The following is a 25526-nucleotide window of genomic DNA, read 5'->3' as shown; positions in this document are numbered from 1 at the left end:
TCACAGGGATTTGAGGGAAGCTTCTTTTTTTTTTTTTACATTTTAAATTGGTTTAATGTATTAATATGAGGTTGGGAAGGAGGGACTCGATATAATTCCATGGGGGAAAATATTGTGAAAGGTTGCTCACCAGTGCGATACGGAAAGCACCGTTTATTTCCTGTCTGTTGAAGAGAGGCAGAGATGCTCTAATGGATATCAGAGTTTCCCGTTATCCCAAGTCCCAAATAAATATTTGTGTAATTGCAGAAGAATTAGCTTCTCAAATGTCCCTGTGACATGCCCACCCTGAGCCACAGTGCAGGGCGTAAAGCCTCTGGGCTCACATCCAGGCACGCAGAGGTCCAGTTCAGCACGTCCAGCCCTTGCTGTTCCTCCTGGTAGCCCACATTAGCCGTGCTGTCCTTGAAGCACTAACACGCCTCGAACAGCCACCAGTGGAGTGTAATGGCACCAGGCCTGACTGCCGCTCAGGAATGCTTTAAATAAAGTCACATAAAAGCCCCGAGGGGGAAACGGGTGTGTCATCTGCCCGTCTGTAATGCGCTGTGCTGCCACCATTTCCTTCACTCCCCAGAGGACGTCATGGGCTCGCTGCTCGCAGTGTTTAAAGTAAACGACTAAATATGCTGAAATGGCAGATCACACATCGCTCTGTGCCCAATATTTTCACTGGAGGCATTTTCATGAAAATGTGGTTTAAAGGGGGTATCAACAGAGTGTTTCCAGAGCATATTTCTATCAGCTGCCGAGTTGTTTGATACGCAGCTGAAAACAAGAGTTGACAGCTGAAAATTAGGTCAGATGGGCACACTGGAATTTTTCCTGTTGCCATCCATTTCTAAACTTGCATGGTTTCATTGGCAGAAAGCTGTTCTAGACTTAAGTTGCAGATTAGACACAGTAATAATAACAAGGAATCTCAATATGTGCCGTTTTAGAGACACTGCTGTTAACACCTTTTGTTTTCAGTGTGCACTGAATGTTATATGATACGGTGTGAAAATGCTGCTGCAAAGTCGTCTCATATCTGAAAATGGTTGCAGACTGGCACACTGGAGTCTGATTTCAAATTGCTTGAAAATACAAATAATTTATTTTATGTGTTCATAACTTTTTATTCCCATATGAGTGTATTTAAATGTATGGATGACAAAAGAGTTGTGGACTTCCTCCTATTACACTATGTAACACAATTTTTGTTCCTGGCTTCTAAGTGTTATATTTCAACTGCTTATGTCTAACGTCTATGGAAAAATGACTACATTCAGCACAATCTTTGATTTTATTTTTTTTAATGTTCTAGAAAGTTCTAAAAGTTTCTTGAAATTTCTAGATAATTCTGGAAACTTCTAGAAAATTCTGGACAGTTCTAGCAGTTAAAGAATATTCTAGAAGACTACTCAGTAGTAGTGAAGGCGAATTGAGAATATTCTTGAAAACAGACAAATTTCAAAATATCATTGTCCTGATCACAGAAGCAAAGTTTCTGTGGAATAACAGCTATTTTCTATTTATTTAAGGCATAACAGGTTAGGAAAACACACTGTGTACCCAGGAACAAAACAAAAATAAAAAATTTGTTATATAGTGTTATCTATACTCATTTTGTGGTTATAGGGCAAAAATGATCTGTACCTGCTTGGAGTTTCTTCTTCTTCATGAGGGTTTTCCACAGTAGATCATCAGTCTCATCTCATCCTCTCATCTGCATCTTCTTTGTCACACCAACATTTTGCCTGTCCTCCCTCACCACATTTATAAACTTCCTCTTTTCTTCTTTCATCCTCAGCATCCCTGTCCTGATATACCCCACGTATCTCCTATGTTAATGTGCAAAACACCTTAAGGCACACTGTAAATCTGGACAAGTTAGCAGAACTCAGAAATATTGAGGCAATCAATTGCCAAAAATTTTTTGAGTTTATAAACTTAAAAGTTAATTGTTGTCAGAACTTTAAAGTTTATATTACATGCTGTTCATACCTCATGATTACATGATTAAGTAAAAGTAAGTCCCTTCAGCTGCTCCCTTGTTTGCACTCAGGGTCATATGTTGATTTGGCACAAGGTTTACGCTGGATGCCCTTCTTGACGCAACTCCACATTACATGGAGAAATGTGGCAGGGGTGGGGTTTGAACCAGGAACCTTCTGCACCGAAATCAAGCACACCAGCCACTTATCCACCACCCCTGCTAAACAGTTCTTTAAGTTGACTAAAATATTTTGATATACATAAACATGTTGTGTGCTTTCATCCCTCCCCACACCCACCACATGTTGCTGACATCAGATACATGCAGTAATGCTGAAGCAATAGAAATGAGTGAAATGCAAATATAATTGCTTAATTCTTTAAGTTGTGCTTAAGTTATGCTTTGAAGTTTTGCTTACTTAATATACAATTAGTTCAGGTCAGTCAAAAATTCTGAGTTCAATTTACTCAAAAAGCAAGACCATGTGACACAAACTTTAAATATTTAAGTAAGTAGAACATTTTGAGTTTACATTACTTAATGTATTTAATTAAACTGAACATTTGGGTTTACAGTGCAGTCTCCTGTTGCCCAATTTTGATACCTGAATGTCTACATTTTTGGCACACAAAATCGGATACCCAGTTGGAAACTGATGTAATCCCTGGTAAATGTAGTGTAGGACATTGGAAGCAGTTTGGAAAATTAACTGGTTTTTGTGACGTCATGAGCGGCTACAAGTGGACTTAGTGATGTACTCTTTAATTATGAACATCACTGAGTTTTTAAAATGCTTATCGCAAAGCGTTCTCTTTTTTTATGACATCGTGTAAGTTTTATAAGTCCGCGGACACTGATCTGTGTGTCACAGATACAAATCAGTTTCCTCGGATCCGCGGAGTTTCGCGGAGGAAAAATGCCACTCAAAGTGTAGCTGTTACGACAGTTGTCGTAAAGCAGGACTGGTTGGTCGCTGCGGCGACGCTGTGTGGCTCCTGTGCGACGCTTAAGCTAAACTTACCATGTGGACATTCCAAACTTTTAGAGCTTTCAAGTTTTCAAAAGATTTGTGCAGCATGTCTGTGTCACGGAGCGACGTCGCACAGAGAGAAGATGGCAAGAAAGATGGTTTGAAAAAGTCTTATAAGGACAAGAATCCGTGGAATTGTCGCTGGCTTCATCAGCACACCGGAAAGATAAAAGAAACGGGGAAAGTGAACTGTGCCCTCTCGGGAAAACACGGTCAGAATTTTTGTCTCCCTGGGAAATAAACATTCTGCTGTTCAAACAGGATTTTAGACAAGATTATGTGACTTTCTCACTAATCTAGATTGTCTTTCATTGTAAAAAGGACATTGTGGCTTTGAATGGATTTAGGCTGCATGAATTTACACAAGAATATAAGTGACTTTTTACTATAAGGTGTGTTATTGATATTTTACCATGATTTTCCAAATATTCTACAAGTTTTAGCTGTGGTTTTTTCAGTCTTTTCAGTCTTCATAAATTTCATGTAGTTGAATTGTTCTGTGTTCATGCATAATTTGGTTTACAATTAAAAGGAAAATCATTCCAGGTCCAACTTCCACATCATATTCTGTTATTTCAGCATGATCACTGACAGGTCAAATAAAAGGTTGAATATAGAATCATTTAACTATCCAGTAATTTTGAGCTTTGTTCTTCCAGGAGATGCTGAAAAAGTATCATTAGATAAAAATTTAATTCTGGGGCCCCACAGGGCCCTAGACCCCAGCTCCTGGGGAGCTGTACCCCCCCCCCCGGACCCCCTGCAAATTTTCCTTGGATTTCACAATTTTCATTTCACAGCCCTGTTATAGTCACAGTATCAAGTCAGACAGACAGACACGTGCATGCTCACTTTCACACCTGTCGTTACAGATGGACATATTTTGAATTAGTGGAGGACCTGGGGAGAATCTGTGGGAAAACCTGCAAACTCCACACAGATCTCAGATCAGACCTCATCTGTGAACCTTCTTGCTTTGAAAAGACATCACTAACATAACCAGCCCATGATTCAAGACGGTTCATTATGTTATAGAGAACAAGTGTGTTCAGCCTGGATTTAAAGGATCAGTGGAATCTCAGTGGGCAGAACAGTCCACAGAAAGGGACACAGTAAGAGAAAACTCTGTGGGGTATTAACTTCATTTTTACCCAAGGCCAAAATATGGCCATCAAGTATTGTGAAGACTTTGTGTCCGTCCTTCTCTCTGTCTGTCCATCTGTGCTCAGCATAACTTCTTTCTTATCACTGCCAGGATCTTCAAATTCACACAGAGCGTTCTTGGGACACAGAGTTTGAACAAGTACAAAGATGGCTGACTTTGACCTATTTTAAGTGGTCAAAACACATTCTGTTTCCTATTTTTATGCACATACGGCCGAGGGCATTTTAGAATTATGTTAACCTTTGAAACTCAGAGTAGTCGAGCATTCTTAGAAGGTACATAAGGCTTTACACTACACACTACACAAAGTTTAGTGTTTAATGTTTTGGAGCCCTGCTTATAGCAGTTTTTGAAAATGGGATTTCTCTCAAACAGCGCTATTGTCAAAGATCGTTAGATCACTCAAATCCTTGATTGCTGATAAATGTTTTAAGTTGCAAAAAAGTGAACTTGAACTTTAATGAAATAATCTGAAAAAAAGAGAATATGGCAGTATCCAGTGCTCATTAGTAGCTACCACAGCTAGCTGTTGACACTTACTGCTGTCATGCTTGAAGATGCTTTCTTGGCCATACTTTAAAGATAATGTCAGTATTTTTGAGATACTATATTGATAGGATATGATATGGATATGATAACGTTCTAATGCAGCCATGAAACGTGTTCGTGCGCTGTTCTGTTGCATAACCGTGCTGTGGATGCAGCAAATCCCGAAAGACAGAAATGTTGACTTGATAACATTTTTTATTTCAGGACAACATAAACATTAACACTGATTTGTGGTATTTTATGGTGTTTACATGGAGGATTTCTTCTGATTTTGGTAATAATGACTGATAATGTGAATGTTCTCGATTTAAACTGATGGGGACATTTCTATACCTCATTGGCACAGTGATGAAAAAGCTAAAAGAGGTCATTCCACTGTGCATTTGGTTCTTGTTTACAAACAAACAGGGGTAGCAGCGATGATTTTTTTTTAAGATATATATGTTAATATCAAGCCTTTTACTTTTCTTAATTAATAATTAGTAATTCCAGTAAGTTTTTGACTTTTGTTTGAGTGCCCTCCCTGTGATCGTGTCCGTTATTAATATCTTAAGGACACCTGTGCAGGTTCAGGTGACCCGTGCTGCACGGCAACATTCTAACACTTCAGCCCTGTTTTTGTTGGCGCACAGACACGGATCAGGCAGAAGGTGAAGTACTGAGAGGTTTTTGGTGCATCTTTGTTCTCTACCAGAAAAGCCGGCACTTCGCCCCTCGGCCCTGTCGTTTACAGGGTGACCAACAGGATGTCAGCGTTCTCAACACAACCTCACAGCAGATGTTTGCCCCGGTACAATCTGTACAGACGTCAAATTAAATTCATTGGCGTGTCTTTTGCTCAGCATCCACAACCTTGGGGATGAGCGCGATTATAAATACACGAGTTCAAGCACTAATTGAAGCAGTTAGAAACTACGGGGGCCCGGTCCAGTTGGCAGCAGCTGTCAGACGTGTGACAGAACAGCTTCTCTCTTTGGTAAATGATATAACATGTTCAGGCAGTGAAGTCACTGGCGGCTGATACAAGTTTAGCCGGCGCGTATTGATGTTCTTTTTAGCAGACTACATGCAGTTTGACGTGTCGGGCCGTCAACAGAACTTTCAGCCTAATAGACGGAGTGAGGAGAAGGCTAAGCTCCATGTGTAATTGAGTTCTTTGGTAAGCTTCATGTTGTGGTGTTTCTTTGGTTGTGGTGCTGGGGGGGGGGGGGGGGGGGGGCACTAGCTTATCAGCAGAACATGCAGGATCGGCCCTCCAGCTTAAAAAAAGAAAAAAAAAGCACTGTTGCCATCCAATCCCCTTTGGCGGGCAAAAGTGCTTACAGCAGGAAAAACACGAGTGCTGATTCTTCAGCGTGTGCATCCCTGACCTGTGAAAGCAGAGCTTATTCTGTCCGTCTGGGGCAGAAAGGCTGCGCGCAGCAGGGAACGGCTGTCTATTTAACCACCTTTCACATGCGCTCCGCTCCACCGGCCAAGGTCCTTTCACTGTTGTCGCTGGCGTCTGCTGAAGCGCTTCCAGGCGTCACTGCGCTGTAGGTCTATTTTTGAACCCACTGCACACATGTTGCAGATACCGTAAACATATGATTTTTTTTTCTTTTGTTTTTAAACTGCTTTGGGACTCTGGATACAAGTTAAATTACAGTTTTCACAAGTAAGCACATTTTAAGATGAAACTACGTTAATATTTTTACTTTATTATGAGGTTTTTGTTTTAGGTATTGTACTTTTATGTTTCAGGAATATTTTTAGAAACTTTTTTGTGTGATTTTGTTGTTGCAAATTTGTTAATCCAGCCAAACACATATTTTAGCAATATGGACCAGAGTTTGTAAGCATCATCTAGAAAAGTGATTCCCAAAGTGTGGGATGTGGCCCCCTGCTAGGCCATGAAGGCCCTGCAGGTGTGCTGAGAGAGGTCATTAAAAATATGTTTGACTTTTAAGTTACCAAAAAATATTAGATTTTCCAGTGTAACCAAAAATAATAAGTCATGAGATTTAAGTTGTGTTACTCTTCATTTTTCTGATTTAGTTTAACATTGTAGAACTTTATGGAAGTACTTCACCTCACTGATGAGCAAAATTGCAATTAAAAGTTTGGGTGTGGGGGCTCAGAAAATTTTTAGATTTCAAAGTGGGCTGTGGAATTCCTAAGTTTGGACATGGCTGATCTAGAGGGGAAAAAGTGAATTTAACTGTAAATAAATACGCAGTCCCTTTTGAATGGCACTACAAAATTTTGTATCTTTTGCATGTTAAAGGAGTAAAATGGTTAAAATTGAAAAATAAAATGCATTTCTCTCAGCTGAATGAAACCATATTCCCTCACCTCCCTAAAGTAACTCTTAAAACAGACGTCCAACCAGAGACTGCAGGTTTTGGAGGGAGCACAGGTTCAGCCTGCACTAATGGATGTTTACTCAACTCACTATCAGCTTCCAGAACCCAGAAGTCACGTGCTCCTCGTCCTCTCTGCTCCCTAACTACAGCCAAACTGCTCTCCCTTTTTAGAGGAGATTTATTTTTATTTTTTACTGCGACATGTTTCGGACAGTTTGTGGTCAGATTGAAGGTTGAGCATCCATTGTTGTCCTTCGCAGGCTCTTTCTTCCTCTCACAGCTCTCCTCTGCACTTGGCCCTCCCCGGCTCGCCCCTGTTCTTTCCTCCTTCCCCTTCTCTTGCCAGTAACGGCCTTAACCGTTTGGCTTCTTGTCAAAGCAGGGGCCTTTTGTGGCTCCGTCACAAATCTGCCAGGAAAAACAGAAACCATCTGTTCGGGCCTGTGCCTGAGAGGAGAGGAGGATGGAAATGCACGCTTTTAATGTTTCTCCTAAACACTAAATTCTGCAGTATTAATTTAACACTGCAGCGAGTACATGTGGCCCCCATTGCAAATGCTGTTAAACCAACTTGATCATCATGACAAAACAAGCTCAGTACACCAGTAGAGTTGATTCTAACAGTAATTTAAATAGGACCATATGTACTTGTCTGTGCAGGATTTGAGGACCATTTTTATATCATAGTTTGAAAAGGATGAGAGTCCACAACTCCCCTCGGATTGTGTGTGTTTGCATTGATGCATGTGCAGATACTTGAGGTCACGGCGTGCTTCATGAGACAGCCGCTCCACGACCCCTGCTCAGACCAGGTCTCTGTTCTGTGTGCTTATGACGGCACACACCTTCAATCAGACACTAACGCTTGTTTTCACTAAAAGATTTGTAGTATGCAGGGATACTGGAGACTGAGCTGATGCATCCCACATCACATTAACTCCTACCCTCATGTGGTTTTAAACCAGGTAAATGTTTTTCACAGTGAATGGAGTGAAAACTGCTTTGTGTGTTTGTTGTTGTCGTGATCCATTTTTCATTGTCGCTGTTGTTTCATGTCCATCTAAAGAAGAAACAGGCTGACTAAAAGTTCAGTTTAGGTCTGAAAGAAAAGCCGCTGCACTGCTGATCCATGAATAAACAAGACTTGTGCGGCTGTCAGAATGTTGGAGTCAGAAAATTCCCAGGTATTCCAGGAACTCCCTGCTTCCTTTTCAACATCGTTGCAGCAGTTTTTAATGTGTTTATACAATCCCAAGGAGGCAAAGTGTGTCGCTGCCTCATTTCTACATACTTTGAAAATAACCAAGATTACTAGTCAATAAAGCTGCAACTATAGTCGTCGTGTCCTCCCCCTCTAGTTACAATGTCACCATTTGTTTTCCCACTTTTCTTAAAGACTGAGTATTTACATAAAACTCTGATGCTCGGAAAAACTGTAATAAAACAAAAAAATAATGTATGTATGTAAAAACCTATGAGCCTCACATACATGTCCGTACATTCTGGTGTCAATTTTTATCACCCTCTGTAAATACTCATAAAATCCCTTAAGTCACTAAAATATTTAAAATGAATTTGCAAATCACGCTTAATAATTAAATAACATAACACAGTAAAAGAAACAGTAGCTGACAAGTAGATGAAATCGAAATGCATGCACGGGGGAATACAATCTTAAAATACTTTGGTGTAAACAAAACTGAATTCAGTTAAATTTTTTATACAGCGCTCAATGACAGTACAAGATAGGTTTAAATCAGGTTTAGGACATTTGCAACGGTGTTGAGGAAAATCTCCTTCATGCATTTTTGATTATAGGAAGATACTTCAAGCAGCCTGGAGTCAGTGGGGTGATCATCTGCTTCGGCCTTACGTGTACCAACTCAAAAGACAAAATAAAACATGAACACGGCAAGGAATTGTCAAACTCGCAGAGAGAAAAATGTTGCAGTAAAGCAACCATGGTGAGTCCAGCGGTGGAAAAAGGCACCCAAGAGTTGAATAGCAGAATTCCAGTAAAATGGACTACAATTGGCAAAAAGAGCAAAAAGTACCATATTGTCATGAGAATGTCACACTTTTTTCTGTATTATCAACTCTTTTAATTTGGGATTTTTGTGCATTATTATGTGCATTTTGGGTTGCAGGCTGATAGGCGCCTAACCCTATGTCGTGGCGCGGCGTCCATCATAGTTGTCGGCATCGTCCGTTTATTGCGATATCTCAGAAACTTTCATTACTTTTTTCTAATTTGGCAAGGGCGTAATGTGGGTCATTGACATTGTTCCTGTGTAAAAATCATATTAATAGATTCATTCATTTGGAAATGGCAGCCATTTTTATGCTGAAAATAGCCATTTTGAGCACCTAAAGTTATTTTTTTCCAAAAACTGTCATAACTTTTTTCTGATTAGTCAAAGGTGTAATATGGATTGTTTCACATCAAAAAATTATAGTCATAGATTTGTTCGTTTGGAAATGGCGGGTATTTTTATGCAGAAAACAGCCAGTTTTGATATTTTGACCCAATTTTCTTTAAAAAAAAAAAACTGTCATAACTTTTCTTTTAATTTAACAAAGGCACAGTATGGTCATTGACATTGTTCTCGTCCCAAAATTATTTGCGTAGATTTGTTTGTTTCAGGTCAGGTTCCTTTATTTGTACCCGTATGTAAATTAGGTTTGCAGTTCAGAAGAGAGGGGAATCCCCAAACCATGCACTCATACATACAATACAACATGAATAAATAAACAGTAAAAACAAACCAATCAGTTGTTCTTAGTTCTTAGTCTTATTTGGAAATGGCGGCCATTTTTTAATGCCGAAAATGGCCATTTTGGCTTAGGCTTTAATTGAGCCGGTAACCCACAGGGCCTTAGCACTCTAGTTTATGATTGCCATTTATACATTTAATATTGGTTCCTTTTTCTTTTTAAATCTTTGATTCCTGTGAAAGCCCTATATAAATATTTGTCATTATTATTAAAGAATGCATGCTTATTTGTTTTTGGTATATGTCACACTGGACTATAAGTCGCAGGACCTCCCAAACTGGTACAAATTATGATAATAATAATAAAACTGCAACTTATACTTAGGGAAAATATGGTACCTGTACTCAAAATGTAAATTTTTATCCACAAAATTCATCAATGCCAACAAATAACTATTTACTCCATCACTAGCTTAGTTTTGACTGCTGACATATACAGCCAATGCTAAAATACATTTTTGCTATCCAGAATGCTGTTACGATCAGGCCATTGTGTAGTTCGCTCAGCTAAGGGAAGAATCTCCTGCTGGGCTGCGTTCGTTTCTTATGTGCCAGATGTCAGATTTGTGCACAGCAGTTGATATTCATAATCACTCTTGTAGAAATGTTCAAACAGTGGGCGTGTGGTGGGTTCAGACCCAACACATGGCACACATGTGGTACATCTGTGTGTCAGTCCATATCCTAACATAGCCTTGAGGTTCATATAGACCATGGCAAACCAGAATCCATGGGTAATATAGGTTAAGATAAAAGTTTATTATAGATTCTGCACAGTACTGCTGCATTCATGGACAAGACCCAAGTACTGCCACTTGAAAAAAAAAAGTATTTCTGATGCTGTGTGAGCATGTTCAAAGTCCACTGAATTATCAGTTTATCTCCAGACTGTAAATGGACATTCTCAAAATACACTTCATATCTTTGACTTTGACCATGCTGTGACCTCTGTAAAGTAATCAAAGCAGAATGGGTCTCATTTTCACCAAAGACCCCCCCCCCCCCCAAAAAAAAAAAAAAAAATGAGTACTGCAACTTCTGACTGTCGCACCAACAGTCACGAGTTCATGGTGGAGTGAAAGAGATACAAATCTTCCATGTGCTTTCTAGAAGACTACGTAAGTTGAATTTTGGCTGTCATCCAGTCTTATTTTCACCAAAAGTTAACTTCTCAAGTGAATAAACACCCAAGACCTTGCCACACAGTTGAGCAGCTTTTTGTCACCATCTAGCGGGTGTTGTTTGTATATTAGGGCTTCTGTACATTTCCTACTTGAAACACAAAATTTATTTATTTGTTTATTTATTTATTTTGGCACATGCAACTTTGACCTCCCAGTATTAATGTTTAAGAATCTCAATTTTGAGAGTTTTACAGTTCTTGAGTTTTCGAGCACAGGTTTTGCCATAAAGACAGACAGACGGAAGGACAGCAGTTTCTCTTGACAAGCCCAACTTACAGTTGTGAATCATAATGTTAATCCATATATTTATTTTGATTTCTGAAAATGGAGGCACTGTATTTACAAATGGCCATAATACCAAAATGGTGACCTTGAATGGGAAATTTTCAGGATGTGCCACCACCAAGACTAACGGTTAGGGAGTGCTCTCTCGCATGTTTGGCATCCGCAAGACATAAAAACATTATCACTGCTGTCACCAAGAGAAACATTTTAAAAGCAGTTTGTACCTTTCACAGCTCCAAAGGGCGACCACACACAAGGAATTTACTTGGCATGAACGTGCCAAAGATGCGGGTTTCCATAACCTGGTATACATACAGTTGTGCTCAAACGTTTACTTACCCTGGCAGAATTTATTTATTTATTTATTTATTTATTGGCCATTTTTCATAGAATATGAATAACACAAAAGCTTTTGGTTAGTGGTTGTGTGAAGCCATTTATTGTCAAACAATTGTGTTTCCTCTTTTTTAAAATCATAATGACAACAGAAACTACCCAAATGTAAATAAAGTCCAATATTTAGTGGCAGCTTCACCATCTGAGAGCCTCGTCCACAAACTACCACCAAAGACTCCACGGTATTAAGAACAGGGTGATGTAAACTTCTGATCAGGGTCATTTGGGTGGTTTCTGTTGTCATTATGATTTAAAAAGAGGAGACACAGCTGTTTGACAATAAATGGCTTCACACAACCACTAACCATGAGTGGGGAGAAAGTTTTTGTGTTATCATTGATATTCTCTGAAAAATGGCCAAAATGGCCAGGGTGTGTAAACTTTTGAGCACATGCGTATATACGCTCCCCAGCAGTAACTTGAAAATCAGCCATTGACACTCACAGTCTACACGATAAGCAATTCTGGTTGCGTTGGTGTTATAGAGACAATCTTGTGCAGCTGTCTGTGACGGCCGTGTGCAGTGCTTCAGTTACAGGCAAAGCAGAAAATATGTCTTAAAACTTTGTATATTGCTAAATTTAATATTTTTGCCCAACACAAGTGTTGCAAAAGCTTCACGGCAGAAGTGTGATTTATTTATTTAGTTAGTTTCCCTGAAGGAGCATAAACCTTTGAATGGTGGTGAAAGTGTTTTTTTGCCGCAACTGGTTTTACAGGAAATATTTTAGGATAAGTTGTGAAACGACACGTCTGTTTCACACACGTGTTTCACACGCCTTTTTAAGTGGCAACAACCGTAATGAATGTTTGCGAATGGAGGGTAAGCCCTGTTCCATGTCAGATAATCCACCGGCCAGACAGCTCCTGCAGGTGGAAGCATTCTGAAAGGCCTTGTAATACCGAGCTTATGTTGTCACTATCTCACGTTCTGCAGAGCAGCCGTACGCCGTGTACTGCTTTGCTATGATTTAATGTGTGAAGGCCTCGGCCAAACCTGATCTGTATTTGAAGCATCTCCTAAAAAATTAGATTTTTTGGGGCTTTGTCCTTTTCCTCTCCCCCCCCAAATAGATACACAGTGCGATGTAAAACATCTAGGCTCCTTAAAAAAATGTTATTAAAAATGAAACATTTGGTGTTTTTCCTTATTTACTTGACCTGTCAAAAAAAAAAATTATTTTGAAATTTTTCTACTTTAGTGAAATTTTATCTTTTTCTTTCATTGATGAAACCAATCATGTATGAAGTTACACGCCTCAGTTTTAAAAACAGAAACCCTTATGTACCCACCACAGGTGTAATGTTCAGTAAATGACCACATAAACAGTTACAGATCTTGTTTCCAGAGTGGAAGATTCCCAGTTCAAGACCACCCCTGCCCATTCTCTGTGTAATATGGAATTGCATCAGGAAGGGCATCCGGTGTAAAACTTGTGCCAAATCAACTTGCATTTCCTCCTCTGATCTGCTATCTGCTGTGATGAAAGACGTGAGAAACTGATGGGACTTGCACACAGTACATTTTAGCTATTTAGGAGTTCTCCACTATTGTAGTACTGTACACTAATGGTTAAACAACACCCCCCCCCCCCCCCCCCCCCCCAAAATGACCAAATTGACTTGGTGCTGAAATGTAGATTACAATGTACCTTTTATTTCTGTTGTATATCACAACATTACTGCTAATTTCATTGCTGGTAAAGTGTTTATTTTGGGATTTGCATGAAACACATAGTAAATTTGCTTCATGAGCTTTTGCAGGCAACATGAAGGAGGAAGTTCAAGGTTTGAAATTCATCCTGTATTTGATAGAAACTGGAAATTTCTAACTTAGAACTTAGAGGGGGAAAAAATGCATCTGATAAAACATTGGTCTCCCCATTGACTCGTTTTGCAAAACCAAGTAACTCATATTGATGCTACAGCCGACAGCAGAGCTGTGTGTTATCTGTCCAACAGTTATCCAGCAAAACATTTGTGTCAACTTTGTCCAGATTATATCCGGAGTTGTTCCCAGTGGGATCTCTGGTGACCTGTGTTTGTCTGTCGTTGCCTCATTGTTTGTCTGCTTCTGTTTTATGTTTTGTTTTTTGTTTGTTTTCATCTAGCATATGTATTACAGTAATACCGTGTCACCCTCAAACTGCATGGTGGGAAACTGAGTTTCCCAGTGAATTATGGCATATTTTACTGCATTTTAACCTATGTGGGTCAAAATCCTAAATTGTTAACATAAAACATGAATTTTGCTCTTATTGGCCATATAAGATTGTCATTCTGTTATTTTAATACAACAGAACAAAATTATTGTGGCACAGAAGAAAATCCTTTTTATGACTTCATTGCTTAGAAATACATTACATTCTTGTCACATGAATTTATAACGATAGGTCTGTGTAAGTTGATGCCTCAGTATGTACACAAAAAGGACGCCCTCCATAAACGTCCGATCACGAAGAGGAAGGAGAAGGCAATGAAAGTCTCTGTTGCCCAGGGCACATGGCAGCATGACAAAGTGACTTTGATTGAGAAAAGTACACTGTCAGTGTGAGAATTCTGTCTTACGTGGCTTCAAAGGAACCAAATTAGACTTGCAGGCAGGTTGGAGAGGTACTCTGTTAATCTTCCCTTTGGCATTAATTTGCAGCGTGGCGCTTCTTTGAACCACAGGAATGCTGTGTTCATCTTTGGCTCTGCAGCTCTCAGACGCTCGTGTAGACACGGGGATGGGGGGGACCCAACATGACAGTAAAATTCATGCTTGTAAAAGCATCAGCCCTTCTTTTGTCAGAACGACAAAAAGCCAACATTGATGTTCCTGAACAATAAAGACTATACAACCCCTGGCAAAAATTATGGAATCACCGGCCTCAGAGGATGTTCATTCAGTTGTTTAATTTTGTAGAAAAAAAAGCAGATCACAGACATGACACAAAACTAAAGTCATTTCAAATGGCAACTTTCTGGCTTTAAGAAACACTATAAGAAATCAAGAAAAAAAGATTGTGGCAGTCAGTAACGGTTACTTTTTTAGACCAAGCAGAGGAAAAAAATATGGAATCACTCAATTCTGAGGAAAAAATTATGGAATCACCCTGTAAATTTTCATCCCCCAAATTAACACCTGCATCAAATCAGATCTGCTCATTGACATTGACCCTATGCCATGACATTGACCCTGTGTCTTTTTGCAAGGAATGTTTTTGCAGTTTTTGCTCTATGGCAAGATGCATTATCATCTTGAAAAATGATTTCATCATCCCCAAACATCCTTTCAATTGTCCAAAATATCAACATAAACTTGTGCATTTATTGATGATGTAATGACAGCCATCTCCCCAGTGCCTTTACCTGACATGCAGCCCCATATCATCAATGACTGTGGAAATTTACATGTTCTCTTCAGGCAGTCATCTTTATAAATCTCATTGGAACGGCACCAAACAAAAGTTCCAGCATCATCACCTTGCCCAATGCAGATTCAAGATTCATCACTGAATATGACTTTCATCCAGTCATCCACAGTCCACAATTGCTTTTCCTTAGCCCATTGTAACCTTGTTTTTTTTCTGTTTAGGTGTTAATGATGGCTTTCGTTTAGCTTTTCTGTATGTAAATCCCATTTCCTTTAGGCGATTTCTTACAGTTCGGTCACTGACGTTGACTCCAGTTTCCTCCCATTCGTTCCTCATTTGTTTTGTTGTACATTTTTCGATTTTTGAGACATATTGCTTTAAGTTTTCTGTCTTGACGCTTTGTCTTCCTGGGTCTACCAGTATGTTTGCCTTTAACAACCTTCCCATGTTGTTTGTATTTGGTCCAGAGTTTAGACACAGCTGACTGTGAACAACCAACATCTTTTGCAACATTGCGTGATGATTTACTCTCTTTTAAGAGTTTGATAATCCTCTCCTTTGTTTCAATTGACATCTCTCGTGTTGGAGCCATGATTCCATGATTGGTGCAACAGCTCTCCAAGGTGTGTTCACTCCTTTTTAGATGCAGACTAACGAGCAGATCTGATATGATGCAGGTGTTAGTTTTGGGGATGAAAATTTACAGGGTGATTCCATAATTTTTTCCTCAGAATTGAGTGATTCCATATTTTTTTCCTCTGCTTGGTCTAAAAAAGTAACCGTTACTGACTGCCACAATCTTTTTTTCTTGATTTCTTATAGTGTTTCTTAAAGCCAGAAAGTTGCCATTTGAAATGACTTAAGTTTTGTGTCATGTCTGTGATCTGCTTTTTTTTCTACAAAATTAAACAACTGAATGAACATCCTCCGAGGCCGGTGATTCCATAATTTTTGCCAGGGGTTGTATAATGAGCGTGACAGAATACATCTGTGTGGGATTAGTTGTAAATGTTGGGTGCTGATCTCTTGGAAAGTGTTCAACCCAACAAATTTGCACTTTGAGCTGTTAATTTCGACTAAGAAGCGAATGTTTTAATTCGCTCCGGTCTAATGTAATGCCTCTGGATGCAGTGCTGGTAACGGAGAAGCAAGATGACCTTTGTGTGCATCTGCCAAGCTGTTGTGGAGGCCGTGTAGCCCGTCAGCCTGCAGAGCAGCACCGCTGAGAACAGACGTTAAGCACAGAGCAAGGCCGGCGCTCGGCACCCCTCCACACATTTGATCTGCACATTTCAATTAGATTTCACATCAGGACACCTGCCTTCACCCAGTTAGCACCTGCGCCCTGCCTTCCCCACTAACCGGCCAGGCTGAAGAAGGATGCATGTAAAACCAAAGCAAAAAAAATACTGCAAAGTTGTAAATTGGCTCAAATAAATAAAACATGACAGCAGAAATAAGCTGAAAATGTTGCAGTGATCATTTGTTGTTGTGGTTTTACATGGACATAGATAATTGTTGTCATAAGGTTGCTGAAAGAAGAGCAGGTGTTGGAATTGTCTGGTTATCCATGTGGTCAGTGTGCACACGATATCTTGAAACTTTGTACAAATTATCGCCTGAAAAATACCTTGTACAAGTTCAATGGCTGATACATTTCAAATCTAACTGGGGCCACGAGAGGGTTAAGTTCATACATGACATCTTGGCAATGACTTGGATTATCAAGGTGAAACGTAGTACAAAAAGGCCACAAAGACATTGGACAAGGTCAACTTTGGGCATGTTTCACTATTAATAATTAATAATAGCCATTGGGGGGCTGAGACTGTTAAACAGAGTGTACCCGATTACCTACGGTAAATATTTCCCTTGCTGAAATGTTATAAATGTTTTCAAAGTAGTGATTCATCCCCTCTTAATCTTAGCGGTTGTGTTTTAATGATCCTATTGAGTGGGCTCCAGCAGTGCATGTGGATGCCTACAGCTCAAGCTGTTGTCTCTGTAAATATAGTGGGGTCTAAAAAGCACGGGCCGATGAGTTTGAAACATTTATATTTGAGCAATGTCTTCGGTATAATGCAGCGCAATAGTTTAATTTAACCTACTATATGGGCAAGATTTGTTGACCCCCAACACCTCAGTAAATATTTGTAGCACCACTTGATAAGATGGATTCCTGCAGGCACAAGTAGATATGAATTTCCTGTAAGAATTAGAGAAAGGAAGTTATTAAATTGGCTGAAGGCCAAGTTAAGCTTTTTTCTTCCAATTAAACCAGTTATTGAGGAAAACGTGTTCTCAAATGTCGTTTACCCGCATGAACAACCACTGGCAAATCCTTAACAGAGGTAGCCCACAAGAAGAACTCAATTAGCCTGTGGCAGTCTTGAGTTTAATAAACTAAAGCTTGAACTAAAGCTTGATGTATTTACATTTTCATTCATCTCAGCCTATCCCAACTTGAATTGACTACTCATTATAATTTTGTTTTTAATCTACTGTAGAAGAGATCATAAAACATACTATAGTGCTCTGTTTTAGGCAAGTGGTGGTAGAAGGTGTTAATTGTAGGTGTATATTGTGGACAAAGCTGCTGTGATGTCACCCATAGGTTCTCCAAATAGCTGGGTTGAACCTCAAATGGGGAGGTTTTAAATCTCGCCATTTAAGCAGTGGGTAAAGAGTTGGGCTATGAGCAAGAACAGCATGAGCTGGTGAAGACAAACGAAGAAAAAGCTGAGTCAGAAGGCAAGACTCTCGATTTACCAGGAAATTTATGCTGCTGTCCTCACCTGTGGTCATGAACTTTGTGTAATGACCAAAAGAACAAGACATACATTGATTCCTCCATCTGGTATCTGGACTTACACTCCGGAAAAGTGTGAGAAAATTAAATATCCTGGGGGGACTCTGAGGAAAACCACTGCTTGTTCGCATCAAAAGGAGCCAGCTGAGGTGGTCTGGACTCTTGGTGAGGATGCTCCCTCAAGGAGGTCTTCCAGGCACTTCCAGGCAGTTATATCTCTCAGCTAGCTTGGAAATGCCTCAGGATCCTGGGGAACAGTTAGAGAACTTGGCAGAGAATAGGGAAGTAAGGGGTGAGCTGCATGGTCTACTGCCATTGTGACCTGGATCCAGATAAGCGTCAGAAAATGAACAACTTTTTTTTTTTTTTTTTACGGACTACAGACTGGGAGATGGTTTTTCATTTCATAGTATTAATTATAACATGATGCTTAAAATGTCCTCAGCCATATGAGCATTGTCTTGTTTATAATTTGCAGTTGTTTAATTGGACGGGTGGACGCGAAGCCTTCGCAATACCCAATGGCCATATTTTGTTGGCCTCGGGTAAAAATTAATTCCAACATATATGCAATCATCATCAATTTCATCATCAATTTTATTTATATAGCGCCAAATCACAACAAACAGTTGCCCCAAGGCGCTTTATATTGTAAGGCAAGGCCATACAATAAATACGTAAAAACCCCAACGGTCAAAACGACCCCCTGTGAGCAAGCACTTGGCGACAGTGGGAAGGAAAAACTCCCTTTTAACAGGAAGAAACCTCCAGCAGAACCAGGCTCAGGGAGGGGCAGTCTTCTGCTGGGACTGGTTGGGGCTGAGGGAGAGAACCAAGAAAAAGACATGCTGTGGAGGGGAGCAGAGATCAATCACTAATGATTAAATGCAGAGTGGTGCATACAGAGCAAAAAGGGTCTAAACACATTGATTTTGTCTAAGTTTGGGGATTTTAATATGGAGGGTCTATGGTGAGTGACTCTTTTAAAGCCAGCCTCAAGTGGCCATTCAAGGAACTGCAAGATTTGCCACTTGCACAGTGGCTTCATTTTTCAGCAGCTGTGGTTGTGGTTTAGTTAAAATGTTGGTGGAAAGCTGTTAACACCTATTAGAGCAGCGTGCTGACTCATTTATGTCAAGGATCTGAGCTGAAGCGCAGAAAGAAGACAATCAATAGCCATTAAACTCTGGGAGCTTTGTTGAACAGCAGTTTAACAGAGCTGCGACAGTAGACCGGTGCCCTCCAGGCTTTAAAGATTATAGGTGACTTACTGTTTACTCAACAACCAACAAGTACCTGCATGAATTTGTTATGGAGGCTGGGAGTTTCACTAGCAGGAGGGGGTAAGGTAAAGAAACCACTGACTCCTGTCAACGATTTTCAAGGCTAGCATATGAAAAGCGTGGCTGAAAAGCAGCGGTTAATATGCACAGGCTGCCTCAGCAAAGTGCTTTCTGATCCATGATTGCATGTGTTAATGTTTCAGCTGGGTATTGATTTCCTGGCGGCCTTTTGTACACTGGATTTATCCGCCTCGCTCGCTGCCAAGCGTGCCTCTCCGAATGTTTGATTAAAGTTCAATTGACTCTTCCAGTGAAGGGGTGAGGAGCCATTTCACTCCCTATTTGTAGCGCCAAAGCTCTGCCTGACATGTTCTTTTGTTCCTATTCAAGCTCCTGCCACCCAGGCAGCCACCATTGCACTGATCCTAATATCCCTGCATTCAGTCAGCCTCCTCGCCTAATCCCGGAACAGACAGGGCTGCAGCACAAACATGCCTAGCTAGATGCAAATCCTGGTATGGAGTATACCGCCCCATGGGATTACATGTGAAATACTGACATAATCAGTATTTTCACATCTGTTATATAAATTAACAAAATTAGGCAATAGTACTGGAGTGCACGGAAACCGTGAAGGCTTTAGCAGTCTGGCATTTGACCAAAATGACCCTGACCTTCACCCAAATGATTGACTTCTTGTTGTTGTTAGCAGGTCAGTTCTGGAATCCACCTAAGTGTGTGTCACATTTGGTGCAAATCAGGATGAAAATCACTTTCCTTCTCCTTGTGCTTTACCAAAATTTAGCAGCAATTTCGAGATGAATCTTCATGGACATAATTTGGTAGAAATCACCAAAGGGTAGTGGAGGGGTAAACCAACCATCTAACAAACAGGCAGGCAGGCAGGCGTGATCTTGGTCTCAATGGTTGACCAATGACAGAATTAACCTTGTTGGGCAATTCTGTCACGCAGCCCCAAATATGAGCTGTAATGTAAGTTGGATTAAAAAAAAAACAACTTAAATTTTGACTATTGTCCCGATGACCTTGACCCTAGCGATTGCTCTTTGGCAAATTTGACGTTGCCAGGGCAATTCCAGAACTGGCCTACATATATGTGCCAATTTTGGTGCAAATCAGGGTGAAGAACACAAATCTGCACTTTTGACCCCAGTGACCCTGACCTTTGTCATTACAAATCCCTTAAGGGCAAACTAGATGTGCACAGTACGTTTGGTGGAAATTGGCCCAAGCATCTTAAAGGAACAAACAAATTACAGTATGATCGAGGTTATAGTATGATGTAGGATTTTTAAAGCTCTTGTTCGCTCCAAGTCTGTAACTGTAGTCGCTTCTTGTTTTATTGTGGCCGCCGCTTGAACAAGGTTTGTTTTGTCTTTCAGGGAGAACTAATTACATTCTACTACTATTGGAAGAAAACTCCTGAAGCAACCAGTTGTCGAGCCCACCGCAGACACCGCCGCCAGCCCGTCTTCCGCCGTATCAAAACACGGACCGCCTCAACTCCCGTAAACACTCCCTCACGCCCCCCTTCCAGCGAGTTCTGTACGTATATTTGACCAGCTTTTTTTTTGTTTTGTTTTAATGAAGAAATGAGACTGTGTTCTGGTGTCAGATGGTTGTAGGAAAACTTGTTGATTCTTTCTGGCACTTTTCTAGTGGACCTCAGCTCTGCCAGCGAGGATGACTTTGATAGCGAAGACAGCGAACAGGAGCTGAAGGGCTACGCCTGCCGTCACTGTTTCACCACCAGTAAGACATTTGTTCTGTTTACAGACACTCGGACTCGTCATGTGGACTCGCTTGGCTATTCCTGTCGTGATTGGGATCAGTGTGAGGCCGCGCGGCGGTGCTGTCTGACAGATGGGCATCAGAGGATGTCAGAATTAATTTGATCAAGTCAGACATGAGCTCACAGCTCCTTCACTTTTTCCAGCTCATTATCCTTCCACTCTTTGTGCACAGCTGGCTTCCAGTTCCAGACTCCCGTCTGACAACACTTTACATCACTGCCATCACAACAAGGGCGGCTAATAACTTTGGCTTTATAGTGTGAACCCATGTAGACCATATTAGTGTTTGGTAACAATTCAGATTAATCCAATTTGGGGGGTTTTTTTGTTTGTTTTTTTAATGGTGCATGGATCTGTCCATCGCTGAATTGGCTTCAGCATGACTGAAAAACATGCAGATATCCACTTGGATATCATTTTAGGTTCCAAAGCAAATTGTGCATGCTCTTTGTATTCTGCAGTACCGTTGTGGGAGTAATGTGATTTCCACGTATTGTTTTGTAATCTGCACCATCTGTGAGAGTGTCATTTCACAGCTGTAAATGGCTTTCCCCAGCCTCCAAGGACTGGCACCACGGGGGCCGCGAGAACATCTTGCTGTGTACAGACTGCCGCATTCATTTCAAGAAGTACGGTGAGCTGCCCCCCATTGAGAAGCCTGTGGACCCACCGCCATTTATGTTCAAACCTGTCAAAGAGGAAGAGGATGGACTCAGTGGGAAGCATAGCATGAGGACCCGACGGAACCGAGGATCGGTACGTGCGCGTGCGCTCCTGCTCCCCATATATCCCTCAGTTTTCACCCCCAGAAGCTGTTTGTCCAGACAGCCCTGGAGTAAAGAAGACCTAATCTACAAAAGCAATAAGCTGACTCATTGGACAAGTAGTTATCTGTTTAATTAGTTTTACAAATATTAGCATTCAAAATTAACAAGTGATTTATGGAATTGCATGTACAGAAGAATACCAAAGGGAAATTATTTTTAGCTACATCCCATTATGCTAGCGTAAGAGTAAAAGTCTTCTGTTGTGTGTCCTCAGCATTTAAGCTTGTGATAAATATGATATATAATAATGATATAAATACTATATGTACTGAGTGAGATTCAAATTTGCATTGTTTGCAGACATCCAGATTTGTTAGAGTATGTTACAATTAAATGGCAGTTATTAATGTCCAACATACATAAGCCTGATTGCCTGGTTATGGGCATAAAGGGAGAAGTAGAGGGGTCTCACAACAGAACCCTGGGGGGCTCCTATGTTGATAGTCAGATGGGCAAAAGTGTTGGAACCCTACTTACCATCTGTCATTGAAAAAGTCTTGTATATAGTGCATGAGGCCGTTTGGTGTTGAGGCTTATCCCTCGATTCTGGAGTACAACGTGTGTGAGCGTCTATGACTTCCCCTGGACAGGACGCCAGACCATCATAGCTTACTTCCCCAACCATGGCTGATGCCCATTTACAGTTGGGTAGACTGGAGCAATACAGATGAATCGGAGGTATTTTTGGGAGGTGGGGGATAGCTGAAGGGGGTCCAATTACAGAGACAGGTAGCAAGACAGGGAATCGAACCAAAGTCTACATATTGGTGCACCAATAATACCTGGCAGGAAAGGATCCAGCTGCACAGGCTGGTGATGAGTCCTCAGTCTCTGAGCTTGACATTGAGTCCAGCAGTGACTACGGTGTTGAATACTGATCTGTATTCTAAGAACAGCGGTCTTTCAGAAGAGGTCCTGTTCTCCATATAGGTGGGGGCAGTATGGGGTGTAATAGCTACGGTGTCATCTATGGATCTGGTTTGTTTTGAGGCAAATGGATGAGGTTCCAGGGTGGGTGGTGTTATTTAGTATATTTCTGTTTGTCATTAACAGATGTCAACGCTACGTAGTGGTCGTAAGAAGCAGACAAGTCCCGATGGCCGAGCTTCACCTAATAACGAGGATTTGCGTTCCAGCGGGCGTACGTCACCTAGCGCAGCAAGTACTGACAGCACTGACAGCAAGACAGATTCCATGAAGAAGACCAACAAGGTAAATGGAACATAGACTTTCTGCAGTCGTTTTTACGCACTGTGCTCGTCTCTGTGAAGTGAAGGTTCTTTTCTGTCTTGTTTATACAGAAGATTAAAGAGGAAGCGCCGTCACCTATGAAGACTGTTAAAAGGCAGCGAGAAAAGGGAGCCTCAGACACAGAGGAGCCTGAGAGGGCCAGTGCCAAAAAGTCCAAAACACAAGTGAGTCTGGTTTTACTTTGTCTTGTGTCCTCATTAGGCTGCAGTAGTACATCGAGCTGATCATATGTCTCGTACATCTCCTCTCTGTCCCCCAGGAAATGAGTCGACCAGACTCTCCCTCAGAATGCGATGGCGAAGGTGAGGGAGAGGGTGAGAGCTCTGATGGACGCAGCGTCAATGAGGAGCTCAGTAGTGATCCTAAGGACATTGACCAGGACAACCGGAGTTCGTCCCCAAGCATTCCCAGTCCCAGAGACAATGAAAGTGACTCGGACTCTTCTGCCCAGCAGCAGCAGCTCTTGCAGAGCCAGCATCCTCCAGTCATCCAGTGCCAGCCAGGCACTTCAGCCGCCTCCTCAGTGCCCCCACCTCCCACAACCGCAGCACCCTCCTTACCCCCACAGGTCTCACCTACAGCAGCCTCCACTTCTATACCTCCTCAGCCTTTGCCCCAGACAAACCCCATGTCTCTTATCCAGTCTGGAACATCACTCCACCCACAGAGGCTTCCATCTCCACATTCACCTATGATGCAGGCTCCACCTCCCGGCCCCCCAGTCCCACCCCCATCAATACCAGGCTCACATCACGGTCCTATCCCTCCCATGCCACACCCACTGCAGGGTGGTCCCTCACATATGCCACATCCTCACTCCATGCCTCCTCAGGGCTTCCCTGTGGGTCAATCTCAGGTCCCATCTCCTCCCATTTCTGGTCCATCACAACAGAGACCCCACACACCTCCTTCCCAATCCCAGTCCTCGAGTCAAAGTGGAGGCCAGCCTCCAAGAGAGCAGCCCCTACCCCCTGCCCCAATGTCCATGCCTCATATCAAGCCCCCGCCCACCACCCCTATCCCTCAAATACCCAATCCACAATCACACAAACACCCTCCCCACGTGTCAGCGCCTCATTTCCCTCAGATGCCTTCAAACCTGCCCCCTCCACCTGCTCTCAAGCCCCTCAGTTCTTTGTCCACCCATCATCCACCATCAGCACATCCACCTCCTCTCCAGCTCATGCCTCAGGGGCAACAGCTTCAACCTCCTCCAGCACAGCCTCCAGTTCTTACCCAGTCCCAAACCCTGCCACCATCAGCCAGCCACCAGCCTCCTGCAGCTGCTCCTCTGCCACCTCCCACAGCACCCTCACACCCCAGTGGGCCGTCGCAGCCGCCGTTCTCATCACATCCTTTCAGCACAGTTCTACCTCCAAATGGCCCTCCTCCACCTTCGTCAAACTCTATGCCAGTCTTACAACCCCCGTCTTCCTCCACCTCATTATCTTCCATTTCCATGCCACTACCTGCCTCGGTCAGTTGTGCCGGCCCGGGTCCAGCACTTCCTCCTGTACACATCAAAGAGGAGCCTCTCGATGAGGCAGAAGAGCCAGAGAGCCCCCCACCTCCACAGAGGAGTCCCTCTCCAGAACCTACTGTCGTCAATACACCCAGCCATGCCAGCCAATCAGCACGGTACGTTTAATAACGCTGACCCCTACTCCAGTGCTAGCTGTAAAATGTGGGGAGTGGGCGGGGCTAGCTGTTCTCTTGTTTGTTTATCAGTAGTTTGTGCCTGGGAACAGTGATTAGCTCACAGACGCATCCAACATCAGGTTTTAAAGCTTTGATGTACGCAACAAATCAAATGTCCTCAGCCAAATGGGCATCCAAGGCCACAATTAGCCTTGAGCTCTGAGTGGCTTATAGCGAGGAATTATCAGGGATGGAGACCAGAGAGATTAATTACGTCGAGATGTGAGTGAACTCAGGCATCTGAACAGTATCTGTAGTTGTCTTGTGCTTAAGTGGCTTTCAGACCGCCAATGAATAGCAATGACGATTTTAATACATGCCCAATGTAGCAGCAAAAGAAAATGCTGTGGGAGTTTGTTTTCCGTCTGAAAAATGGACTAGCGCAAGCTAATAGAAGGCTTCTGTCTAATGGGGCTCTATCCTACCATTCAGCATGCAGTATTAAGTAGCAGTGTTCTCTGTTTGTAATGAGTATTAACTTACAAACTGCTTTAAAAAAGATGAAAAACATTTCCCCCCCCCCTTCTTTCTTATCTTTCCAATGGCTGTAGGTTCTACAAGCACCTGGACCGGGGTTACAATTCATGTGCTCGGACAGATTTGTACTTCACTCCTCTGGCTTCCTCTAAACTGGCCAAAAAGCGAGAGGAAGCTCTGGAGAAAGCCAAGCGAGAAGCCGAGCAGAAAGCCAGGGAGGAGAAGGAGCGGGAAAGGGAGAGGGAAAAGGAGCGGGAAAGAGAGCGGGAACGAGAAAAGGAGGCGGAGCGAGCTGCGGTGAG

At 41.9% G+C, this 25526-nt stretch overlaps 1 protein-coding gene across 5 annotated transcripts in view; it reads left to right on the top strand.

The window, feature by feature from the left end:
- rerea (arginine-glutamic acid dipeptide (RE) repeats a) overlaps window positions 1–25526 on the top strand; it is a 353076-nt gene that overhangs the window by 321352 nt on the left and 6198 nt on the right. For all 5 annotated transcript variants that reach the window (XM_034173287.1, XM_034173289.1, XM_034173286.1 and 2 more), the window contains 7 exons: window positions 20561–20723; window positions 20838–20930; window positions 21528–21727; window positions 22852–23010; window positions 23100–23213; window positions 23309–24687; window positions 25299–25521. In XM_034173287.1, the coding sequence (XP_034029178.1) occupies window positions 20561–20723; window positions 20838–20930; window positions 21528–21727; window positions 22852–23010; window positions 23100–23213; window positions 23309–24687; window positions 25299–25521 (2331 nt within the window). The remainder of the gene's footprint in view (window positions 1–20560; window positions 20724–20837; window positions 20931–21527; window positions 21728–22851; window positions 23011–23099; window positions 23214–23308; window positions 24688–25298; window positions 25522–25526) is intronic.

The sequence above is a fragment of the Thalassophryne amazonica genome, chromosome 6 (assembly GCF_902500255.1).
Source record: "Thalassophryne amazonica chromosome 6, fThaAma1.1, whole genome shotgun sequence".
NCBI lineage: Eukaryota > Metazoa > Chordata > Actinopteri > Batrachoidiformes > Batrachoididae > Thalassophryne > Thalassophryne amazonica.
This window is presented reverse-complemented; position numbering and strand designations above follow the sequence as displayed.